This window comes from Lactuca serriola, chromosome 5 (assembly GCF_051521515.1).
Source record: "Lactuca serriola cultivar US96UC23 chromosome 5, Lser_US96UC23_V15, whole genome shotgun sequence".
Classification (NCBI taxonomy): Eukaryota; Viridiplantae; Streptophyta; class Magnoliopsida; order Asterales; family Asteraceae; genus Lactuca; species Lactuca serriola.
In genome coordinates this window covers 277,036,800-277,059,780 of record NC_136412.1, presented here as the reverse complement: position 1 = coordinate 277,059,780, position 22,981 = coordinate 277,036,800, and the positions used below count along the sequence as shown (strand labels likewise).

At 33.5% G+C, this 22,981-nt stretch overlaps 2 protein-coding genes across 2 annotated transcripts; one reads left to right on the top strand and one right to left on the bottom strand.

Annotated features, from left to right (window-relative positions):
• The first annotated feature begins 10,515 nt into the window (after positions 1 to 10,515).
• Positions 10,516 to 13,100, top strand: LOC145054391 (Pectin lyase-like superfamily protein). The gene is made up of 9 exons (XM_079002560.1): positions 10,516 to 10,955; positions 11,115 to 11,246; positions 11,333 to 11,503; positions 11,589 to 11,609; positions 11,706 to 11,913; positions 11,997 to 12,078; positions 12,159 to 12,267; positions 12,338 to 12,454; positions 12,737 to 13,100. The coding sequence occupies exons 1-9, from the start codon at positions 10,728 to 10,730 to the stop codon at positions 13,037 to 13,039; spliced, it is 1,371 nt and encodes a 456-aa protein (XP_078858686.1). The 5' UTR covers positions 10,516 to 10,727; the 3' UTR covers positions 13,040 to 13,100.
• A 5,762-nt stretch (positions 13,101 to 18,862) lies between these two features.
• LOC145054390 (peptide deformylase 1A, chloroplastic-like) lies at positions 18,863 to 20,223 on the bottom strand. Its single transcript, XM_079002559.1, has 4 exons — positions 19,680 to 20,223; positions 19,421 to 19,510; positions 19,294 to 19,361; positions 18,863 to 19,206 (listed from the first exon to the last, which is right to left on the bottom strand). Exons 1-4 carry the CDS (start codon positions 20,133 to 20,135, stop codon positions 18,966 to 18,968), a joined length of 855 nt encoding a protein of 284 aa, XP_078858685.1. The 5' UTR covers positions 20,136 to 20,223; the 3' UTR covers positions 18,863 to 18,965.
• Between the last annotated feature and the right edge of the window lie 2,758 nt (positions 20,224 to 22,981).

Here is a 22,981-nt window from a genome sequence, read left to right as displayed (position 1 = left end):
TTTGAGAATCAAGGATGACTTTGAAGACAAAAACAATCCTTGACCAGGACTTTGTTTTAAGAAACGAAGTAAATGTTGAGCTGCTTGAAAATGAGATTGTCTTGGAGAAGACATTCCTTGACTTAAACGATTAACCGAATATGCAATGTCTGGTCTTTTTATAATAAGATATAACAATCGTCCAACTAAACGAAGAAATTGAGAAGGATCATCAAGAAGATCTCCTTCAAAATCAGAAAACTTGTGTCATGGATCCATGGGATAAGAGACTGGTTTTGTAGCTAACATGCCTGCATCTTGTAACAAAATACAATACATATTGGCGTTGAGAGATAACAATTCCTTTAGGTGATCGTGCAATTTCAAGACCCAAGAAATGTTTCAATTTTCCAAGATCTTTTAAGCGAAAATGATCACTCAATCTCTATTTGATATCATCAATTGCTTGAATAGAAGCACCAGTTATAACAATGTCGTCAACATATACAAGTAAAGCCATAAAATTACCATCTTGTCCTTTCGTAAACAAAGAAAAATCTGCTTGAGATTGAGTATTGTTAACATCTAATTGAATCAAAAGCCAAGATTTTTGAGCAGCAATTGTTAATATCATCTTAATTGTTACCAACTTTGCAACAGGTGAATAAGTATCCAAAAAATCAACACTTCGTGTTGGTTAAACCCTTTTGTGACCAATTTAGCCTTGTATCTATCAATAGATCCATCTGCCTTTCTTATGAGTTTAAACACCCACTTGCAACCCAAAGGTTTTATATATGGAGGTAGGGGTACTATTGTCCATGTGTTGTTTATTCCAATGCATGAATTTCTTCCTCCATAGCTTGTTTCCACTCAGGAATTAAAGCTGCTTCTTTGTAATCTGAGGGTTCTTTTTCAGTTGAAATGGCAAGAGTGTATGCTATATGTGTGCTGGACAATTGAGAATAAGATAAGACATCAGAAAGAGGATATTTAGTGAAAGGAGGAACAAAATAAGGATTTGTGGATTCCATTAATTTCCAATGGTAATCTTTAAGGTATGTAGGAGGACCCCTATTTCTGATTGGTCTTTGATGAACAATAGGATCAGGTGTATCTTATTGATCGAAAAGAGTTGAACTTTCATTGGAATCCAATCCAGGAATAGAATTGGAATCATTTATAGGACTTGAATCATGTGTATATGGCTCATTTGTTGTTTTATTTAAATGGTTGTTAGGTATAGGAGAATCAATATCATATTGAATTAGTTTAGGGACAACATGGCCAATGAAAGGATTTTCAAAATGAGTGGACTCCCAAATCGTCGAGTCGAGCCTTCTGACTCGTCAAATAGGTCTCGATCCAACGTCCACCAAAATGTCTCCACTCGCCGAGTCTATGCAGAAAACCCTAAAACTTAAATAAATTAAGTAATACCTGGAACATGTGTTACAAATCTCCCCCACTTGAACTAGACTTCGTCCTTGAAATCTGTTGGTCCAAATAAGTCCGGGTAGAGGTCTCGCATCTCGTCCTCCGGCTCCCATGTCCATTCAGAGCCGCTCCGGTGCTGCCATTGCACCTTTACTAGGATATGCATACATCCTATCCTCGCCCTCTAGAGAGCGGCTAAGCATTCCAAAACTGGCCGACTACGTCCATACTCACTCATAATGATACTCTCAACCCCTGTAAAAAGTGCATCATGAGCACTACATACTCCCAGACTATCCTAGGATCCACATCTCACCCTCCCATCAACTTCAGAACGAACCCCATTGGTGCTAGTTAACTACTTCATGAATAAAATCACATGCAACATACCTTAAGTAATCTTAGATTAAAAGATTCAACCCTACAACGGTTAGACTTAGACAAGAGCTATGCAATAGAACTTAATCCTTCACTCTAAAATTATTTAACCCATGTAGTATGTGACATAACGTATTCAATTAATAGTTAATTCACACCCGAAAGAGTCCTACAACAATAAGAAAGAAACTCTCTAGGAATAAGGCATCATTTATCAGGCAATTCTATCATGCAATTCCTGAAGATCCCTAGCCTATCACTAGTATGTTGTTCTACTAGAAACATCTATCAAAGAACAATGTGGTAACTTGGGGTATACTTTCTAGCTCCGGGTGATCGTACACATCACACCTGTAACAACGTGATTTTTCAAAATAATTTTTCATTTTTCAACCACAATAGAATCTCATATAATGTTCTCAAAATCACATGTGCCAATATCATAACGATGAAATGTGTCCCAAAATAATAATAAAAAAAAAACACAATCTGCTGCCAGTGTGTACAAATCATGCCGACGCCTTCCCGTGATCCTCACTGGTCACTGAAACACATACACAAAACACTATAAGTATAAATGCGTAGTGAGTTCTCCAAAATACCACACACAAATAATTAGCCACTCAAGGCTATAACTCTGCATGACCCTCTGGTCAATGTATCTCTGTGGGACCCTCCAGCCCCATAACTCTATGGGCCCTCTGGCCCTAACTCTAAGGACCTTCCGGTCCTAACTCTGTAAACTTTGATACATACACAATATATAACAAATATAATAATATTGTGCATCACACCACACAACATCATATAAAGTACTCTGTCACACCACTCTAATTACCACCCTAGGTAAAGTATAGTGAGAAGACTCACCTCGGGAAATCTTGGAAAGTCTCGAACTCAGGAAACTGATCTAGCCTCCGCCTAATCACATAAATAAATTACTCTAAATAAATAACGACTCTCAAAAGCTAGATAAATCTCATACTATGACCTCTAGAAGGGTAAAAGACCATTCTACCCCTCTACTGAGCTAAAGGTCCACTTGTTGACCAAACCCTAAAAATCAACTGTCCAATTATGACCAGACTCGTCGAGTACATACAACGAATCGACGAGTCCTTGCGTGTTCATGGACTCCTCGTAAGGCCTCACTCGACTCGTTGAGTCAACCCTCAAACTCGTCGGGTCACCACTGGTGTCAAATCGCGGGCAACCCGATCCGACTCATCGAGTCTTCTCATGGACTCGGCGAGTTTCCTCCATGGTTATGCTCATTCGACCTTCTGAGGTCAGATCTGCTTCTCTAACTAATAGATCTAACCTTCTAGCACTCAAAAGTCACGTAAAGGTTTAAACTTTACGTTCATGCAACACACATATAGCCATAAATGGAGAAATAACCCTCAAAATGGTAACCTACTCTCAAAACTCTCATGAAACGACATAAAGCTGGAAGGTTGGGACTCTTTGGACCTCTCATGGTCCAGATCCAACATCTACACCACCTTGGGACATCACATGCTTCATAATCCAACCCAAAATGATACAAAGAAACCCTAGATTCAAGCAATCTATTAAATACATGAAACGGGAAAGGATTTGTACCTCCAGAAGTGAATCTCAGGTTGAATAACATAGATCCAAGCTCCACAATCGATCTAGCTTGGACTTTCCCACTCCTTCTTGCAAGAACACACAAAAAGGATGATGAATTAGCCTTTCCCTTGCTCTCTAAGCTCTCTTTGCTCTCTAGGGTTTCTCAGGGGTGTAATTGGCCATAAGGACCTTTAAATAGGTCCCAAACCCGAGAAATTAGGGTTTTCCTCACCAACACCGACTCGTCGAGTCCAATCGCTAAAACGCGTCAAAATCGATGAGTTGAGGCACCAACACGCCGAGTCCTTCCAATAACTCCAAAAATTAAATGATTAAATAATTAAAATAGCATACCCGCAATTCCAGATGTTACAACACCCTTCCTTGGTCATTTTTGAAAACCGTTTTAAAACTTTTGCAGTTCCTTATTTTGAGTCTGGATTCACACGAATGCTCCTCCAATTCGCTCAAACCAAGGCTCTAATACCAACTTGTAACATCTAAAAAATCACAACAAATTTTAACTTTTCAAAAACAATAACTCAATTCATAATGTTTACAAAACCATTGTTTCAAAAGTGTTTTTCAATAATTAGAGTGTCCCAAAATGCAGATAACATAAAACGGAAGGATGTACGCAATCACGCATGCCCTTTGCCACGATCCTCAGAAGTACCTGAAACAATAAGTAAAACTGTAATTCAATGCTTAGTGAGTTCCCTCAAAGTACCACCACATAACATAACAAACAACAATATGCATACAGAGCCTTCAACATGACTGGACCGCCTCATCGGGCCTTCAGTCTATCTGGACCGCTCTTTGGGACTTCGGGTTGACTGGACTGCCTTGTAGGCCTCCAGTCTATCTGGACCGCCCTGGGTGTGTTGTCCTTCAGTATCAACTGGTCCGCCTCAACCCAGTAAACCATAACCATATCAATATAAACGTCATCACAATAATTAACAACACAGGTAGTCCGAAAGATCTACCAGTCTAATCACATAACCAGTAAACACATATCTCAGCATAATAACATATAACAACCAAGATATCTAATCCAATAGGCCAACCTTGGTGCCTTCGATCCATAAGTACAGTGAGGAAACTCACATCTTAGTCTGAATACAGTCTGAATTAATCTCGAAAACCGGCTCTACCCGACTCTTAATAATCAAAACATTTCTCATTCTAGATTAATAACAATTTCCCAAAATACCCTTTGTCAAAATCAGTCAAAATCAACAAAATTAGCCAAGTCAACCTAGCCGTGTTGACCCAGACCTCGTACGCAGGGCGTACTTCGAATGTACGCGGGGTGTACTCACTGTCCGAGGAGTTGGGGGCTTAACATGTGTACGCTCAGTGTACCAATTGGTACGCCCAACATAGGTAGTTGGACCTCCACTTAATGAATTAAGTGCTTGACTAGGCTATTATGACCAAAATATAGATCTAAGTCCTAAATATCGTCCTTGACCATAAAGTTTCCAAATTTATGGTCTTGCATGGCCAATAAGTGCTAAATGCTAGAAACCCCATCCTCTTAACCCATTAAGACAATCAAATACATACATGGAGAAGGATTAAGAGCCAAAACACTATTTTTATGCTTATAAACCCCTCAAAACATCTGAAAGGATAGCTAGAAAGGACTAGAGCATGCCATACTCCAAAAAGTCAAGTGTTGGGACCAAAATGCTCATGAATCAAAAACTTAGCAATATCTAAGGAAATACAAGCCAAGTTTAAAGCTTTATACCTCTTGGAGGTTGCTAGAGAGGTGAAGATCCCAAATCTAAAGCTCCTTCAAGTGTCCAAGGTGGTTCTACTTCCTTCTTCCTCTTTCAAGACCACCAAAGCACACCTACAAGGTCAAGAATGCTCAAACAAGTGGCTAGGGTTTGTTAAAACCGATTGGAGATGTTAGAGGCTGATGGGAGATGAGGTTGGAGGCTATAAAGATATTTAAATAGGGCCTAAACCCTAAAATTTAGGGTTTGAGAACCTCACACATACGTCATGCGTACGCGGTGTACGCTCATCGTACTAAGCCCTCACACGTCCGCCATGCGTATGCGGTGTACACCCAGCGTACTAGACCTCGGCCTGAAATTACAAAAATACCACTATGGGCCATTTTCCAAGCTTTCTCATACACATGGGCTAAATACCAAAAACCTTCATACTTAATGGTTAAATTTGGAAATACCTCATTGTCTGGATGTTACATAACCATATGAACCATTTTTTGTAGTTTTGTCATTTTTTTATATTATCAATGAACGAATCATGAGTTTTGGAATTCAAACGATGGATGAATGGTCAAAGACGATAATGTGTATTTATTAGTTGAATCGCCATATGTACCAAATTATAGCAAAAAAAACTCAACTTCAATTTAAATTTTTAGGTTTTATTTTTTATATTGATTTAATAAAAGACGAATATTATTTCGCATTATTTTGATTACGTAAGCGAGATTTTAAAACAATCTCTAAATATTATTAAAAGAGAACCTTTAATTCTAAATTGAAGAAATCAGGACCATTGATTGCATTTCAATTATATATTTTCCACCTTTGGATTATTTGATGACATCATCTTTGTCAACCCATTTATTTTTGTTAATAGATTTTATAAAACATATATTACTTTTTAAATTAGAATTTCATTAATGACACTTAAATCTCACCAAAAATAAAATAAATTAAATTATTAATTCTATTAATGACAATTAAATATCATCAAAAATAAAATAAATTAAATTAGGAATTCTATTAATGACAATTAAATCTCACAAAAAATAAAATACAAAAATACCCCGTCTCCCTCAATTCTTTACATAATTTATCTAACCTAAGTTTTGTAGTGGAGAAGAAAATGGAGGAAAACATGTTGTTTTGATTTTTACTTAACAATTTAGATTTGTAGTCGAACAACTGGAATTATAAATACATCAGATAAAGGTAAGAAAACAAGTAACTCAAATTCCACTTGACAACTTTTTAGTCATCTCATATATGTTTATTTCTTGATAACTAATATTTGTACTATTTATCGATATTTATGCTAAAGTTGTGACAACATTAAAATGATTGTTACTCAAGTTGCTTGATTTTTTTAGATTTCTTGTAGGTCGAAATTGAAGTTGACAAACAACAGAAATGGTCGAATTCATCTGGGTTCTTGTGAACGTAAGTAAAATATATTTTGATTTTTATGTTATGAGGGTGTCAAATTTTGTGGTTTGAAAATTAATTGTCACAGTTGTGTTATTTAGAAATTTGAATCGGATATTTCTATGGGATTCCCCATTTTTTCATACTTTTGACGAATTGTTCAATAAGTTGAGCAATCAAATTATAAACGATAGACTCATACACAATGTGTGTAATATCCTTTGCTTTTGGTTGTTAAAATCACAAATTTGTTTTTTTTTTTTTCGTTTTTTTTATGTGTTAGGATTTGAGACCTTGATTTGGATACTTGGAAATTTTGTTTGATCTACCTGTCTACTACCTGTTCGATGAAATGCTTAAGGGAACAATATTGGGATAAACTTGCGGCCCGGTTTAATTTACTTTAAAAATATATTGGTTTAGATTACTTAAAAAATATACTTGTCGATTTTTGTTATCCTTCACGGTTTAAATTTGTATGTTTCTCCTTAAAGTTTAATGTTTCATCCCTAATAGTTCTTTGTTTATGTTTTAATTATAATGCCTTTTTTGACCCTTGATCACATTGGTTAGTTTCTCATACTAAGTTTTATTTGAAAATTATATTTAATTGCAAATTATTACACTATCTAATACCCCCAATAATCTCTAATATTTGTATAAGATGGTGACAATTATTATTTTTTATTGCAGCTTCTCTTCATATTGATTATTGGATGTGGTTTGAGTTATGGAATGCTGTGACTGAGGGGATTCCACATTGTGGGGCGTTGGAATTCATTACAGAAGGAAGCATGATTTATATACCTTATTGGGTATTGATGGAAACGTTTAATTCTTGCTCATGTAAATCAATAAATATTTTACAATGTGTTCTTTTAACCTTATATTATGACCTTTTTTGGAAAAAAAATTGCTTTTAATATTAAACTTTGAAAAAAAAAAGTTCATATATAGCATCATACTCTTAAAAAAATGACTTTTTTGGATTATTTTTAGTTGATATGGAAAGTTATATTTTTTGTATATTGAAACTCATTTAAACGATTGTTTTCTGGAAAAAAAATCATTAATAGCATTAAACTTTGCAAAAAAGTTCATTAGTAGCATCGAAGTTTCAAAAAATGACTTTTTCGTATTCTTTTTGGCTAATCTAGAAATTTTTTTCTACATTAGAGCTAATTAATAGGATTTTTTTGAAAACATTTTATTAATGGAAAATACATTTTCATTTTCTTTCGCTTAATAGACCATTTATGTAAGAAAAACATTTCAAATATGGACCATTTGTGTACTTTTGTTCACATGAACCATTTATGTAATATATAAATTTAATTGTTAATAAGTAGGTCATTAATATGACAATTTTCTAGGGAAAAATTGTTTTTAGTATTGAAATTTGAAAAAAAAAAAGTAGAATGATAACAATATATTAATTTATTATATATATATATATATATATATATATATATATATATATATATATAAGTTATATTATAATATAAGTTTTTAAATAAAAATAAGATAGCAACCAATTAATTGATTCTTTATTTCAATATTTCATTATTATCTTTAAACGATTAATTATGTTATAAAGTTTTGTTATACGAAAATTTTGTCAGATATATAAAAGTAATCATGTTTTAATTTTTCAAATTATAAAAGTAATCATGGTTTATGTTTTTCATATATGAAAATCATATTATGAAAAAGAGTGTTAGCATCTACCCGTTTTAAAATAAATTTCACATATTATTTTAGTTTTTTAACAGATATTTTGACAAAATAACTATTTTTTTTAGGATTAATGTATACTTATATATGAATAAGAGATGATACAAGAACAATATATTACATGTTCTTTAAAGTATAGCATGTTCCTGCTAAGAACATATGAAAATTTGCATTCATAAATAAGTCTCATTTTTTAACCAATTTGCTAATATTTATTGCAACACACCCTCCCTGTAAACCTTAAGCCCCTAAATAGTCGTCTGAAACTTATCATCAAAAGAAACTATTTGGTATCGTTACATCACTAATAGTCAAAATAAACTATCTAGAGATTTGGTCCAAGGTTTCCTCTATGTCCGCATGAAGATGACATGTTACCATTCAAGCTGATAAGAAAACAATTTCTAATCAAATTATGTTTCGCGATGGCAATCTATAAAGCTTACAGAGAAACAATTCCAAATGTAGGTATTTATCTCCCAGAATTGGTTTCACGCATGACCAACTTTATGTGACATTGTCTAGAGGGATATCGCGTGCCAATACAAAAGTATTAGTGAACTCTGACGAACAATTCAACGACAATGAAGTTTATACATCAAATATGGTCAACAAAGAGGATATCATTGCTCTGTAGATATTTATCTTTAAGAATCGTTTGGAGGCAAGACCATTTTATATGGAGATGACTTTAGACAAATTCTTCTAGCAATACAAAGAGGCAATTGTTCGGATACTATGCATGCATCATATTCGTCCAGATTACGGCGTGATGTACAGTTTTACGTTTAACCGTAAACATGAGATTTATTTTGGTTGTATAACTAAGATTTGGATGAGACAAAAGCATTTGATGAGTGGATTGTTAAAATTGGTGATGGTAATATCGGCGACCCTAATGATGGTGAAGCTGAAATTGAATTTTTAGAAGACGTTGTTGTTCGCTCTTTAGGTGACCATATTCATTCAGTTGTATCCATCATTTATCTATCCTTTGAAAATCATCTTGATGATCAATCATATCTTCAAGATAAAGCTATTTTGGTCCCTACAAATGAAGAATTTGATGCTACCAATGAATACATTTTAGGATTGATGAAAGATGAAGGGAAAACATAGTTTAAATTCTTTACGTGATACATAGTTACCAAGTTTTTTTTTGAGGAATCAATTTACTCTTCAGTTGTGTTGAATAATTTTAAGGCATCTAGAATTTACAACCATAAACTTACACTAAAAATAGGTGTTCCAGTCATATTACTTTGTAATATCGACCAAACCAAAAGACTATGCAATTGTACTAGATTATATGTTAGGCTTGGAAGAAACGTCATTGAAACCTGAATCATATATGATAGATTCTTTATGGAGACTACTTATATACCTTGCATGAATTTAACTTCGTCTAATGAAAGAATCTCATTATGTTTTCAGCGGAGGCAATTCCCTATAGTAGTTTATTTTGTTATGGCCACTAACAAAAGTCAATGACAATAATTATCAAATGTTGGATTATACTTGCATAAGCTTGTCTTCACTCATTTTTAGTTATATATTTTTTGTTTCTCGCGTCACAAGTGAAAATGGATTGAAGGTACTCATATATTACGATGAAGAATGTCAAACTAATAAAACAAAATATTATGTTTACAAAGAGGTCCTTCAACTATTATAGATATTCAAGTGTTTCTTTGTTTTTTTTTTCAAACATTTAAATGTTAGCAGTAATGTTAAGTCTGTTTATTTTACTTTATTTTTTTTATAGTGCCAACTTTTTTATACATTTACATGTACATTCTTATATGTTTCCCCGCGTTTTACGCGGGGTTATAATCTAGTATTATATCAAACCTAAGGTCAATAAATATCTCTAAAAACATAGAGATAAAATAATATCACTTCATCTCCGTGTCAAAAAAACAATAATAATATAATAGTTATATGAATATAAAAATACCGAATCATTCCCTATAATCAACCGACAAAATAAATAAATCACACTTCATCTTCATGTAAAAAAACAGCAATAATATAATAATTATATATTGTATACGTATTTGTGTATTAAATATTTATAAAAATGATTGAAAATTTGGGTCAATCGAACTAGCTTTGGAGCAATTTGTGAAAGCCGAAGGAGTCAAAGGGTAATTAAGAAACTATCAAAGGGGAGAGAAAGAGAATAGCATCTACTGTCCTCAAGGTTCAAGCTTGCTTCACCCATCATGATTCTTTTGTGAAATTAGAGAGAAAGAAGATAGAAAAGAACAAGGAAATGATGTTTCTGTTATTATAAATTACAAAAAGTAGAACATGTTTTCTGCTCTAACATTATGAAAATGCCAAAAGCTGAGTAAAATTTATGATATGAAAACCCTGTGAATTTTCAATATAATTTGTCTGTAATCTGACTGTAGAGAGATGAGCGAAACAGGATTTTTGTATGCTTCAGCTCATAAGTTTGTTAGTCTCATCATTTACTCGGTATTTCTCTTTTCGAATTTCGCAAATGCACGAGTTTTTGATTCTTTACTACATCAGATTCAGCTTCCACAATTCGGAGCTTTCAGCAAGATTTTCGAATCAAAAATTCTTCTGAATGTTAAGGATTATGGAGCAAAAGGAGATGGAATTGAAGATGATACACAGGTGAGGTGATTAAGCTTACATCAATAGTTGTTCTTTAGTTCACCAGGTGTTTGTTGAAACGCCAAAGAGGGGTTTTCCAAATGTTACATGGAGTCATAAGGTCTCACGAACAACACTAATTATAAGGTGTTTCTGATTAAATCCGAGTTTGGACTTCAGGCTTTTGCAGATGTTTGGAACAAGGCATGTTCATCAAAGGTAGAATCAAGAATCATAATCCCCGATGAAAGTTCTTATCTTCTTCGACCAATCAATCTCGCTGGTTCTTGCCACTCGAAAATTACCTTGATGGTATGAAAAATATCAATCGATCAATACAATATTCTTCAATCTCATCACAATCTTTTCAATCAAATCACTGTTTCATATCTTCATAGATCTTCGGCTCCATCGTTGCTCCAAGTAATCCCGATGTCTGGAATGGCAACGACACACATAAATGGATATACTTCCATGGCGTGGATCACCTCACAGTAGAAGGGGGAGGAACCATTAATGGCATGGGACAAGAATGGTGGGCTAGTTCTTGCAAGATCAACCCAAAAAACGTATTTATTGTTCATCTTTCTTTCTTCTATCTGTATCATATAAATACAATCTAATTTCTCTCTTCTTTTTTCCTTTTTTTTCCAGCCTTGCAGACATGCTCCAACGGTTAGTACTAATGGAAAATCGAACTTATATCCAAAAGAGAAAAAAAAAATTATGTGATTTTACACATTCATGGACATTAAAATTACCATATTGCAGGCTATAACCTTTCACAAATGCAACAATTTGGTAGTGAAGAATCTGATGATTAGAAATGGTCAACAAATGCAAATGGCATTCACGAATTGTGACAGGGTTTCAGTGTCACATGTGAGTCTTTTTACTCCTTCATGGAGCCCTAATACAGATGGCATTCACATAAGTTCATCCACTCATGTTGAAGTCAAAGACAGTGTCATTAGAACAGGTTAGTTATCCACTTTATCAGAATGTTACGTTTGTAAATTTTGTATAAAATTAGGGTTTTTTACTTTTTACCTAATGATTCAGGTGATGACTGCATATCTATAGTCAGTAATTCCTCAAAAATTGATGTGAGGAGGATTTTCTGTGGTCCAGGCCATGGGATAAGGTAAATAAATAAAACTTTTTTTATGAACTTTTTACAAGAGTGTATAAAAAAATGAATTTTATGATATTTGAATTTGGAAGTATTGGGAGCTTGGGAAAGTCAGGCACATGTGATCAAGTATATGATGTGAGTGTTCGAGGGGCAATTTTGTCAAACACTGAAAATGGAGTCAGGATCAAAACATGGCAGGTATTTCGATGTTAACTTGTTTTTTGATTTATGTTGAGTTAATGAATTATGTGAAGTTTTAATTCATCAGGGTGGAAGTGGTTTTGTGAAAAATGTTAAATTTGATGATATTTGGATGCAAAATGTATCAAATCCAATCATAATCGATGAATATTACTGTGATTCAAACACACCATGTCCAAACAAGGTACATACATGTCTTATCATATTAAGGGGGTGTTTGGCTTAGCTTTTTACAGCCAAAAATCCTTTTTAGAAAAGAAAAAAAAGTAAAAGATGTTTGGTAAACTAGTTTTAAAAGTCACTTTTGAAGTTTTTTACACAAGAAAAATGAACTTTTTGGAAAAGTCAGGAAATCCTGACTTTTTGTAACTTTTCCAAAAAATACTTTTAGGGTTTGAAACACCCCCTAAATGCAAATATGGATATATCTAAAACTATATATACATTTTGTGTAATATTATTGTAGACTTGTGGTATTAATGTGGAGAATATATCATATGTGAATATAAGAGGAACTTCAGCAACTAAAGAAGCTATAAGATTTGCTTGTAGTGATGTTGCTCCTTGTGAAGGGTTATTTTTGGAAGATGTTTATCTTGTGTCAACTTTTGATGACGTCACCACCACCTCTTTTTGTTGGGAAGCCACAGGGACAACTTCAGGGACTATCTACCCTCCTCTTTGCTACTACTCAAATTCAGCAACCTTCATTAAACATATTGTTTCATACATACCTAATCTTCAACCCATAGAATCAATAATGCTATAATGTATTAATTAATTATATTTATGCAAAAAATTTATAATCGGTAAAAAAATGTATGCCTTTGTGTTGGTGTGTCAGTTTGTAGGTTGGATAACATGTCAATACGGTAATTTTAGGATGAATCTAGGGCTGGCAATTCTCGACACAACACGAAATAAATGGGTTTGGGTTGAGTTTTTCAACCCGCCAACCCGTCAACCCGTTTATTAAACGGGTCATATATGGGTTTCTCAAAAAATTAACGGGTTGACCCGCCAACCCGTTTATATTCTTAATAAAAAAATTATTTTATTTTTAAATGTATTTATGTATCAATTATTAATATTTAATAAGTATTACAAAAATATACTATTTATTCATAGACCATTTGACTGTTTTGACATTATGACTCGTGGTGAATGGTCTAATGTCATAAGTTGTAACCTATAAGGCTAAGTTTGTAATATGTTTCTATGAATGTTTTTAATTTTCATTTGGATGTTTAAGACTTAAATATGTAAAATTCGGACCCATAAACCCAAATCTGACCCACAAACCTGCCAACTTGTGAATCCGTTTAAATAAATGGGTTGGTGGGTCATATATAGGTTTATGTTCCAAACCCGTCAAGCCGTGACCCGCCAACCCGTGACCTGTATATTTAAATAGGTTGTGTTTGGGTTGATATATTTTGACATGCCAACCCGCCAATCCGCGACACGCCAACCCGAACACGACACGATTGTCAGGCCTAGATGAATCAAAATAGATCACTTTTTAAAAAAAAAAAAAAAAAAAAAAAAAAAACCTTTTTTGAAATGTTTCTTTTTTAGCTTAACTTTTTAATTATACTCATTTGACTAGTTATCAATAAAAAAGTAACCCAAAATGAACCTTTTAAAAAAAACGTAATTGGAGTAAAATCTTTCTGTCCTTTGTATGTAGTCATGTGAATTTACGCTACATGTGGATTTATGTTCATGAACACATTTCCACATTGGGCTGAATCATAACGAAAAAGGCCAAATGCAAAATTAACCACATATTTTTATTTATTTATTTTATTAAAAAACCTTATCTTTGTCTCTTTCTATTACTAGATAGTAGTGTTAATCTTTTTCATGTATATGCGTTGTATTTTGAATAATCTATTCAATTATCGCATTGTAATAACAAAAAATTCATTAGGATATTGTAGTGTGAATAATTTAATTGGGTAGTTTCTTGATCTTCATTTAACCCTAATGAAGAAGAATAAACTATTTTGTAAGTAATGACTAATAAAGTCTTAACTCAAACAATATATAATCAATAATTTTCGGAAAATGCTCAGGAACAACGCCAAGCTTAGGACAACCATTTGGTAGAGGCAAGTGCAAATTTTTAACAGTTCTAAATGTTTTTTTAATCATCTTGTCAACATATAAAATTCCTGCTAAATGATCACATTCGTCCAGCCCCGAAACCTCTACTTCTAGGAACCTTTCCACCATTCCCCCATATCCATCAACACTGCACAAAACAAATCATACCAATATAAAACATTTCTATCGATGGTATTAACAGTAACATTAATCGTTAATCGATCTTTATCGTTTTTTAAATATGGATAAAAGGTCACCTCAAGCAGCCTTTAAAAAAATGTGCGGATTGTTGCTCTTCTTCCGAAGATTTGGATTCATGGTGAAAATGGGGATTAGCATAAGCACTTGCCAAAAGATCAAAAGGTTGTCTATCTCGTGCCTTGGTGTCTTCCTTTGGTGCATGCCCTATGTATTCTTCAGTGTCCTCCAACACAATGATCTCAATAAAAAAAAATCAATTAATTAAATAAAAGATTGTTAAACATAAATAATTAAAGATAGTAATTATTAAATGTTAATTTTTTAGTTTCAGGAAAATATAAGAGTAAATTGCAAATTTAGTATCTGGTTTCCGGCCCGACCCGGACATTTTCAAGGTCTTGTGTGAAAATGAAAGTGAGGCCCCATAATTTTTTTTTTGTAAAATATTATTTAGTAATTTTGCTACTATTAAATTCAAAATTTAAATTTGTTAACAAACATTTAGTAAATTCACTACCACAACATCATTTCTTCACTCATTAGTAATAAGTTATAATTGTTACACACAATTTTAAAAAATAAAAGATAAAATGAATTATTATTTTCTAAATAATGATTTTCTAGCATTTTTAGAAGAAAATTTAGGAAAAATACCAGGTATAGACATTATTTGGGGTTGAATTCTAAAATATAGACACAAAATATTGAATTATCGGGTATAAACATGGATTCCGCGGAGGTAGCTCCGCGGAAGACACTATAGCTCCACGGAATGGCAAAATCGTAAATAAATGAGGGGAAAAAACTCAAGATCCATTCCACGGAGCTACAGTGGATTTGGGGGAGCTCCGCGGAGGTAGCTCCAAGGAATGGATCTTCAAAATCGATTATTCGGGGTTTATATTCATTCCCTAACTAATTATTTTCAAAAAAAAGATTATGATAGTATTAATTTTTCTTGACAATGTTTGGAATGAATGTGAGGTGGAAAAAAAATTGGTCTTTTAATTGAAGATCATTACCTAAAAGAATCATTGAAGGAGATTTTTTTTTTTTTTTTTTTTTCTGAAGATCCATTCCTCGGAGCTACATCCACGGAGCTCTGCGGAATCCACTGTAGCTCTGCGGAATAAATCTTGAGTGTTTTTTCCCTCATTTATTTACGATTTTGCCATTCCGCGGAGCTACAGTGGATTCGCGGAGCTCCGCGGTATTCATATATATACTCGGAAATTCAATTTTTAGGTGTCTATATTTTGGAATTCAACCCCAAATAATGTCTATACCCGATATTTTTCCGAAAATTTATCTATTAAACTTTCCCAATCAATATTATCAATAAATTCGTTCTCAATTGAAATTAAAATCAAAATGTTTAATCTTTCTTGAGACATGGTCAAGCACAAATAAGATTTTAAAAGATTTAGTTTTGAAAACCCTTTTTGTGTTGATACAATGGTTGTTTTCTCTATGCTTAATCCTAGATTGAAGTTTTTTTCTCTATGCATAGAGTTATAACTTCTTATTTAGGAATGATACGATGTTTGTTGAGAAAAATAATTAAAGAAATATTAAAAAAAATGATGAGAGTGATGTTGGGTCATTAGTATATAAACTTTCAACTCAATAGTCATTGACAATTCAATATTTTGTGTACATAATTGATCGAGCTAGTGGTTCATTGAAACGAAAGTTTGAACAATGCAAGCAATATAAAAAACATTTTTCAGTTTTGGTTTTTTATCCACAACAGAAAAGTTGACATCACTCAATATTAGTGAGTTAAAGACAAGTTGTAAAAATCTTGAAAATAGGTTGCAAAATTGTCACATCTCGAACATCGATGCTGATGATTTATCCAAAGAACTAGAATTGTTACAAAAAGATTTACCAGTTGAAAAATAATACAACTAATACAATACTAAATTTATTAAAAATAATAAATAATTATCTAGTTTCTTGTCTAGCATACACAAAATTGTTGACTGTTTCCATTACCATTGTATCAACACAAAAAAGGTTTTCAAACTAAATCTTTTAAAATCTTATTTGTGTTTGACCATGTATCAAGAGAGATTAAACATTTTGACTCTAATTTCAGCTGAAAACGAATTTCTTGATAATATTGATTTAGAAAGTGTAATAGATGAATTTTCTTCTAAAAATTCTAGAAAATCAATGTTTAGAAAATAATAATTCATTTTATCTTTTATTTTTTAAAGTTGTCTTGTAACAATTACAACTTATTACTAATGAGTGAAGAAATGATGTATGATGTTGCAGTGCAGTAAAAGGTAAAAAATGGTCAGAAGTGGTTTTTTCTGAAAAAACAAACAACATCTATCTCTTTTACATAAATGATCCCTGCAGTTTCGGGAGTAAATAATAAAGTTTAGGGAGTAAATAATAAAATACAAAAATATGAAAGAAAAGGGGTAAAAATATCGTTTTACAAAAATTCAATTTTTTGAAGATGTGTGTCGGAATCCTTCTGAAATTGGATTAGAAGTGCCTATTTCTCCGTACAACAAGGACCATTTATGTAATTTTGTGTAAAGAATATTATTATTAGATAAAACTTCAAAAATGGTCCCTGTGGTTCCCGAAAATATCAAGTTTAGTCCCTAAGTTCAAAAAACCTCACAGATGGTCCTTGTGGTTTCAAAACTTTTAACAAATGGTCCTTTTCGCTAACTCCGTTAGCTTTTGGCCGTTAAGTAAGGGGTATTTTTGTCATTTCACTAACCAGGGACCATTTATGAGGTTTTGTATTACTTTTTTTAAAATAAATAAATAAATAAATAAAATTTAATATGCAAGGTTCTCTCTCTCTCTCTCTCTCTCTCTCTCTCTCTCTCTCTCTTTCTCTCTACACCATTGTTTTTGGACAACATATGCATCTTCGTCTTCTTTGGGATCCACTAAAAACAGCACACATACAAACACTAAATCATCTTAACCTTCATCCATATCATCTGCATCTTTCAGCCAGATCACTTGAAACCCAAGCAAAGATACGCTAAATTGACATCTCCTGTTGGGTTTTTTTCCCCAATATTCGAAACAACTTATTGGCTGATGAGTTTTCCGATTTGAAGTCCTACGAGAAGAACCCAATAAGGAATTCGGTTGATTCATCTCATCCAATGAGATCTGTAGTGGAGATCAGACACCAAACCTTTCTCTCTTCTTTTCCTGCGAGTTGTTGGCCAGAAAAAATGGTTGTCGGAGTTAGACCAGGAACCATCTTCCAGATTGGGATTCAGGGGAGAAAAAAAATGAGTTGCAGAAAACGGAAATCAGTTATCAGTTTCCGTATGTTTCTTTTTTCTTTTCTTAAACTGCTAAAATATATCAGCTTCCTTGGAATGAAGATGGATTTACTAGAGAAAATCCATCGAATTTGGAGCATCACCGGAATTAATATGGATTCACCCGAATCAGCTTCACCGGATGAGTTCTCAGATTCACTCATTTACAAACCAAAAACCTGATACACCGAGTTTTGATTCCCAGATTTAAACAAATCGATTTCGATTATATGTTCAGTTGTTCATAGATGAACACGATGGACACAAATAGACCTGCAAATAAAATTTTATTTATTTATTTAAAAAAAAAGTAATACAAAACCTCATAAATGGTCTAGGGAAATGATAAAAATACCCCTTACTTAACGGCCAAAAGCTAACGGAGTTAGCGAAAAAGACCATTTGTTAAAAGTTTTGAAACCACAAGGACCATCTGTGATGTTTTTTGAGGAACTAAACTTGATATTTTTGGAAACCACGAGGACCATTTTTGAAGTTTTGTCTTATTATTATTATTGTTTTTTTAAGCCTCCAACCTATCAAGTAAGAAGGAACAGACCTTAAGATACCGTTGGTCTAAGATCCTTTTGGTAAAAAAAAGAAAAACAACTATGTATTTCAATTGATTTGTGTATTATATGATCCAAATACAAAGTAATTTTTACTTATATAATAAGAAAAAAACTAAAATTATAATGTTATAATTAGAAAGATATTCCAAATTACTATGTCTTAATAAAAAATGAAAGTACAATGATGTAATAAAAAGAAATGAAAGTAAGATGCTATAATACACAAATATATAAAAGTACATTACCATTTTCTGCACTTAGCCCTTTTCTTTTTTAACCAAACTTTCTAGTTTTACCCATTTGACTCGTTCGCTATAAAATATAACCAAAACTGACCAATTTTCACATAAATGGGCTGAACCATAATGAAAAAGAATAAACTATATTGTAGTCAAGTAATTACTTTTAAAGTCTTTCATTCATTACTCATATATAATACAATTAAGCCTCTACACAATCTGAATAAAATTTGGCAAAATATCCGTAAAACATAATAATAATGCTAGCGAACACCAAGCTTAGGACATCCATTAGCTAGAGGCAACTGCAAATTCTCAACAGTTCTGAATGTTTTCTTAATCATCTTGTCAACATATAAAATTCCTGCTAAATGATCACATTCATGTTGTAAAATACGGGCCTGCCACCCTGAAGCAACAACCTTTATGGGCTGCCCATATCGATCCAGCCCCGTAACCTCTACTTCCAGGAACCTTTCCACCATTCCTCTAAATCCATCAACACTGTATGTATCAAATATCAGTATCAGTATCAGTATCAACATCAATAACAGTTAATTGTTGATTATTTAATGAGGGATAAAATCTCACCTCAAGCAGCCTTCAAAAAATAATGCGGATTTGTTGCCTTTCTTTTGAAGATTTGGGTTTATAATCACCTAAATTTTCAAGATTTTTAGTTATTTTATGAGGGAAAAGTTGGAGAATAAATACTTACCAAAAGATCAAATGGTTGTCTGTCTTGTGCCTTGGTTTCTTCCTTTGGTGCATACCCTATGTATTCTTCGGTATCCTCCAACACAATGATCTAAATAAAAAAAGGAATTCAATCAGTTAAATAAAAGACTGTTAAACATATAAGATAATTCCTAAACAATAACTTGCCAAAAAAAGTAAATAATAGGTATATTTATGGATTTAATATTTAATCTTATTCAGAAAAAAAGGTTTAAATAAATAAATAAATATATAATTACTTTTAAGGGAATACCGATTTGGGGAGCAGCGAGGCCAACCCCAGGTGCTGTCCTCATGACCTTCACCATGTCATCAATAATCTTCTGGATACGCTCCGACCCGATTTCCTCGGGCCGTACTTCTCCGGCGGGTTCGTGAAGAACCGGGTCACCGGCTTTGACAATCTCCGGTATATCTGTAATGTTCTTCTTCTTCTCCCCCAGGCCTAGAAACCAGCCGGCCCGAGCAGGACCGGTCGAAAACGAACTGAGACCCAGACCTGTGTTCTTCTTCATGAAATGCACTTTAATGGCGGATTTTGACGGAGAAATTTCGGGTCTTGCCATTGGTTTGTATTGGGATTGGAGAACTGGAATCTGTGTATGAAACGGAGAGGTTTTGCCGAGTGTGGAACATTTTCCGGCGAGTGGTGCCGGCGAGAGATGATGTGATAGCCGCTGAATTCCATCCATCATTGACGATTTTGCTCTCGCACAGCTGAATCGTAGATAATGTGTTCTGGACACCGGCCCTAACTGGATTTATCTGGATTCACTTTCAATTTTTTTTTCCTGGTGTCAATTATAACACAAGAATTTCGTATTTACTTAAGTCAAAATTTCATATTTAAATTTAATATTATATTGGTCTTTTTAAAATATTATATTTATCTAAATTAATTTTTTTAATACTTTTTAATAATTTGTAATCATTTTTTATGTTGTATAATCATCAAAATTGAAAATAATAATTAAATGGGCTATATTTCCCTTACCTAACTCTCACTCTCAAGGAAATCTTAACACCAATAGTTATGCATTAGCATTAGAAACCTTGAGTTATATTTTACACTCTCATCTTCTTCTTTTTTGCCCTTTTCGTCATCTTCCTTCTTGTAATCGCCAAACAACCGAAAGTAATTCGAAATACCGTTGCAGGTTAATTTTAGAACATGAAAGTGATCAAAATCTTGGGTTCATGATTAGGTTATGGATCTTGTGCAATTAAGCTTCTACCACCTGACCAAATTTTGCAACACCTAATGTTTTTATCCATCTTCATGTTGGATTTGTCATTTGTTGTTCAAATGGATGTAAAACATATGTTGAAAGGACATGATTTCGTTTCCCGTTCTAGTTAACATGGGACTAATCTTGTATCTATCCACCCTGATTATAGATACCATTATCAGACTCTGTATCTAGCATTGTAATTTCATATTTATTCAGTAAAGATCCAATTACAGTAAGTGGATATGGTTAAATTGTAATCTAGAACTTAATCATGAACACAATGTCTTTATCATAATCCAGAGATGATGATAAAATCTTGAAAATTCATGCCCGCCAAGATGTACACTTCAACACTTATTTAACATTATAACATGCTAATGATATTATCAAGAAATTGCACGCACCACTTTACTCATTTTCGATCTCCTTAGGTTTACTTTCTTTCACTCTGTCAAAAACCATATGATAATTGAGCCATATGATTAATGAAAGAGAGAAATTCAAGGTTCTTGATGAAAGTATGAAACCAAAAAACAAGAAGAAGGGGAATATAAAAGCTAGCTAATAGCTTAGACCTGAAAAGAGGGGTGCCAACCGTGACCAACGTAGTCGTGACCAACAATGACTCGGAGTGGTGGCTAGGACCAAAAGGGGGTGCCAACCGTGACCAACGAGGACGTTGGCTCTTCAAAGCGTGGGGTATTGTTATGATCCCACATCGGCCGAAAGTATTATATGTTGGTGGCTTATAAGTCTAAGTGTCCCCTCCTCTACACTTGGGCTTATGACATGATGTGAGCCTAGTATGGGATGGGTCTGTATCAATTGGTATCAGAGGCGTTCCCATCTTTCGGGGTGTCAACACTTGGAGTGGTGGCATACGGAGTGGTAGCTTGGACCTGAAAAGAGGGGTGCCAGCCGTGACCAACAATGACTCGGAGTGGTGGCTTGGACCAAAAGGGGGTGCTAACCGTGATCAACGAGGACGTTGGCTATTCAAAGCGTGGGGTATTGTTATGATCCCACTCTCAACACCAATTGGTATCAAATCCGTTCCCATCTTTCGGGGTGCCAACACTTGGAGTGGTGGCCTACGGAGTGGTTGCTTGGACCTGAAAAGAGGGGTGCCAATCGTGACCAACATAGCCGTGACCAACAATGACTTGGAGTGGTGGCTTGGACCAAAAGGGGGTGCCAACCGTGACCAACGAGGACGTTGGCTCTTCAAAGCGTGGGGTATTGTTATGATCCCACATCGGCCGAAAGTATTATATGTTGGTGACTTATAAGTCTAAGTGTCCCCTCCTCCTACAAGATGGTTTTTGGGAGTGAGTTCTACACTTGGGCTTATGGCATGATGTGAAGGGAAATTTAACACAGAAGTTGAATTTTTTTTAACACATTTACTAATGAATTTACAATAACGATTGTGTTTGAAGTGTTGTTTATCCATGCACTCTTAATCTTGTAACAAAATATATTATTGTAACCATGTTTAACGACTTAGGGGGTGTTTGGCTTAGATTTTTTAAGCCCAAAAGTCCTTTTTGGAAAAGTTACAAAAAGTCAGGATTTTCTGACTTTTCCAAAAAAATCATTTTCCTTATATAAAAACTCAAAAATTAGCTTTTAAAATTAGTTTTGCCAAACATCTTTTGTCTTTTTTTCTTTTCCAAAAAAAACTTTTTGATGTAAAAAGCTAAGCCAAACACCCCCTAATTATATCTAATGTAACTCATTTGTCGTGTGATCTTGTAACAAGAGAGGGGGATGGATGTTGGCATGTTGCCGTATTTTTAGTAATGGACCGTCCAAATCCATAACTTAAGCCACAACCAACTCGTAAAAGTAAATGTGCTACTTTTAATTTTTTATTTTTTTTAAGGGAGAGGTTTCTACTTTCTACAATTTGTACTCCTTTCAAAGTCCCTTTGTTTATACGGCTACGCAATATATTCCATTTTGCACAAACAATTTTCATTAGACAAACTGTAAGATGAAGTACAATCAATGAAAATAACAACATCAAAAGAAATATGCAAATTATAATAACATAATTGGATTAAAATCGGTGATACGTATTTATTCTTGAAGATTGCAAACAATAAAATCTACGGGGCCAAACAATATCGTATAGACAAAAACTGTTTCGGTATGTGTTTATATTGAGTATACAACAATTGAATTTAAGAAAGATATTGACAAAATTTGATCAACCCTCAAATCTATCAATTGTTCGGCTTTATATAGTCTACCTTATGACAATTATTAACGTCCGAACGACCAATAACCGTCAAAAACCGAAATTA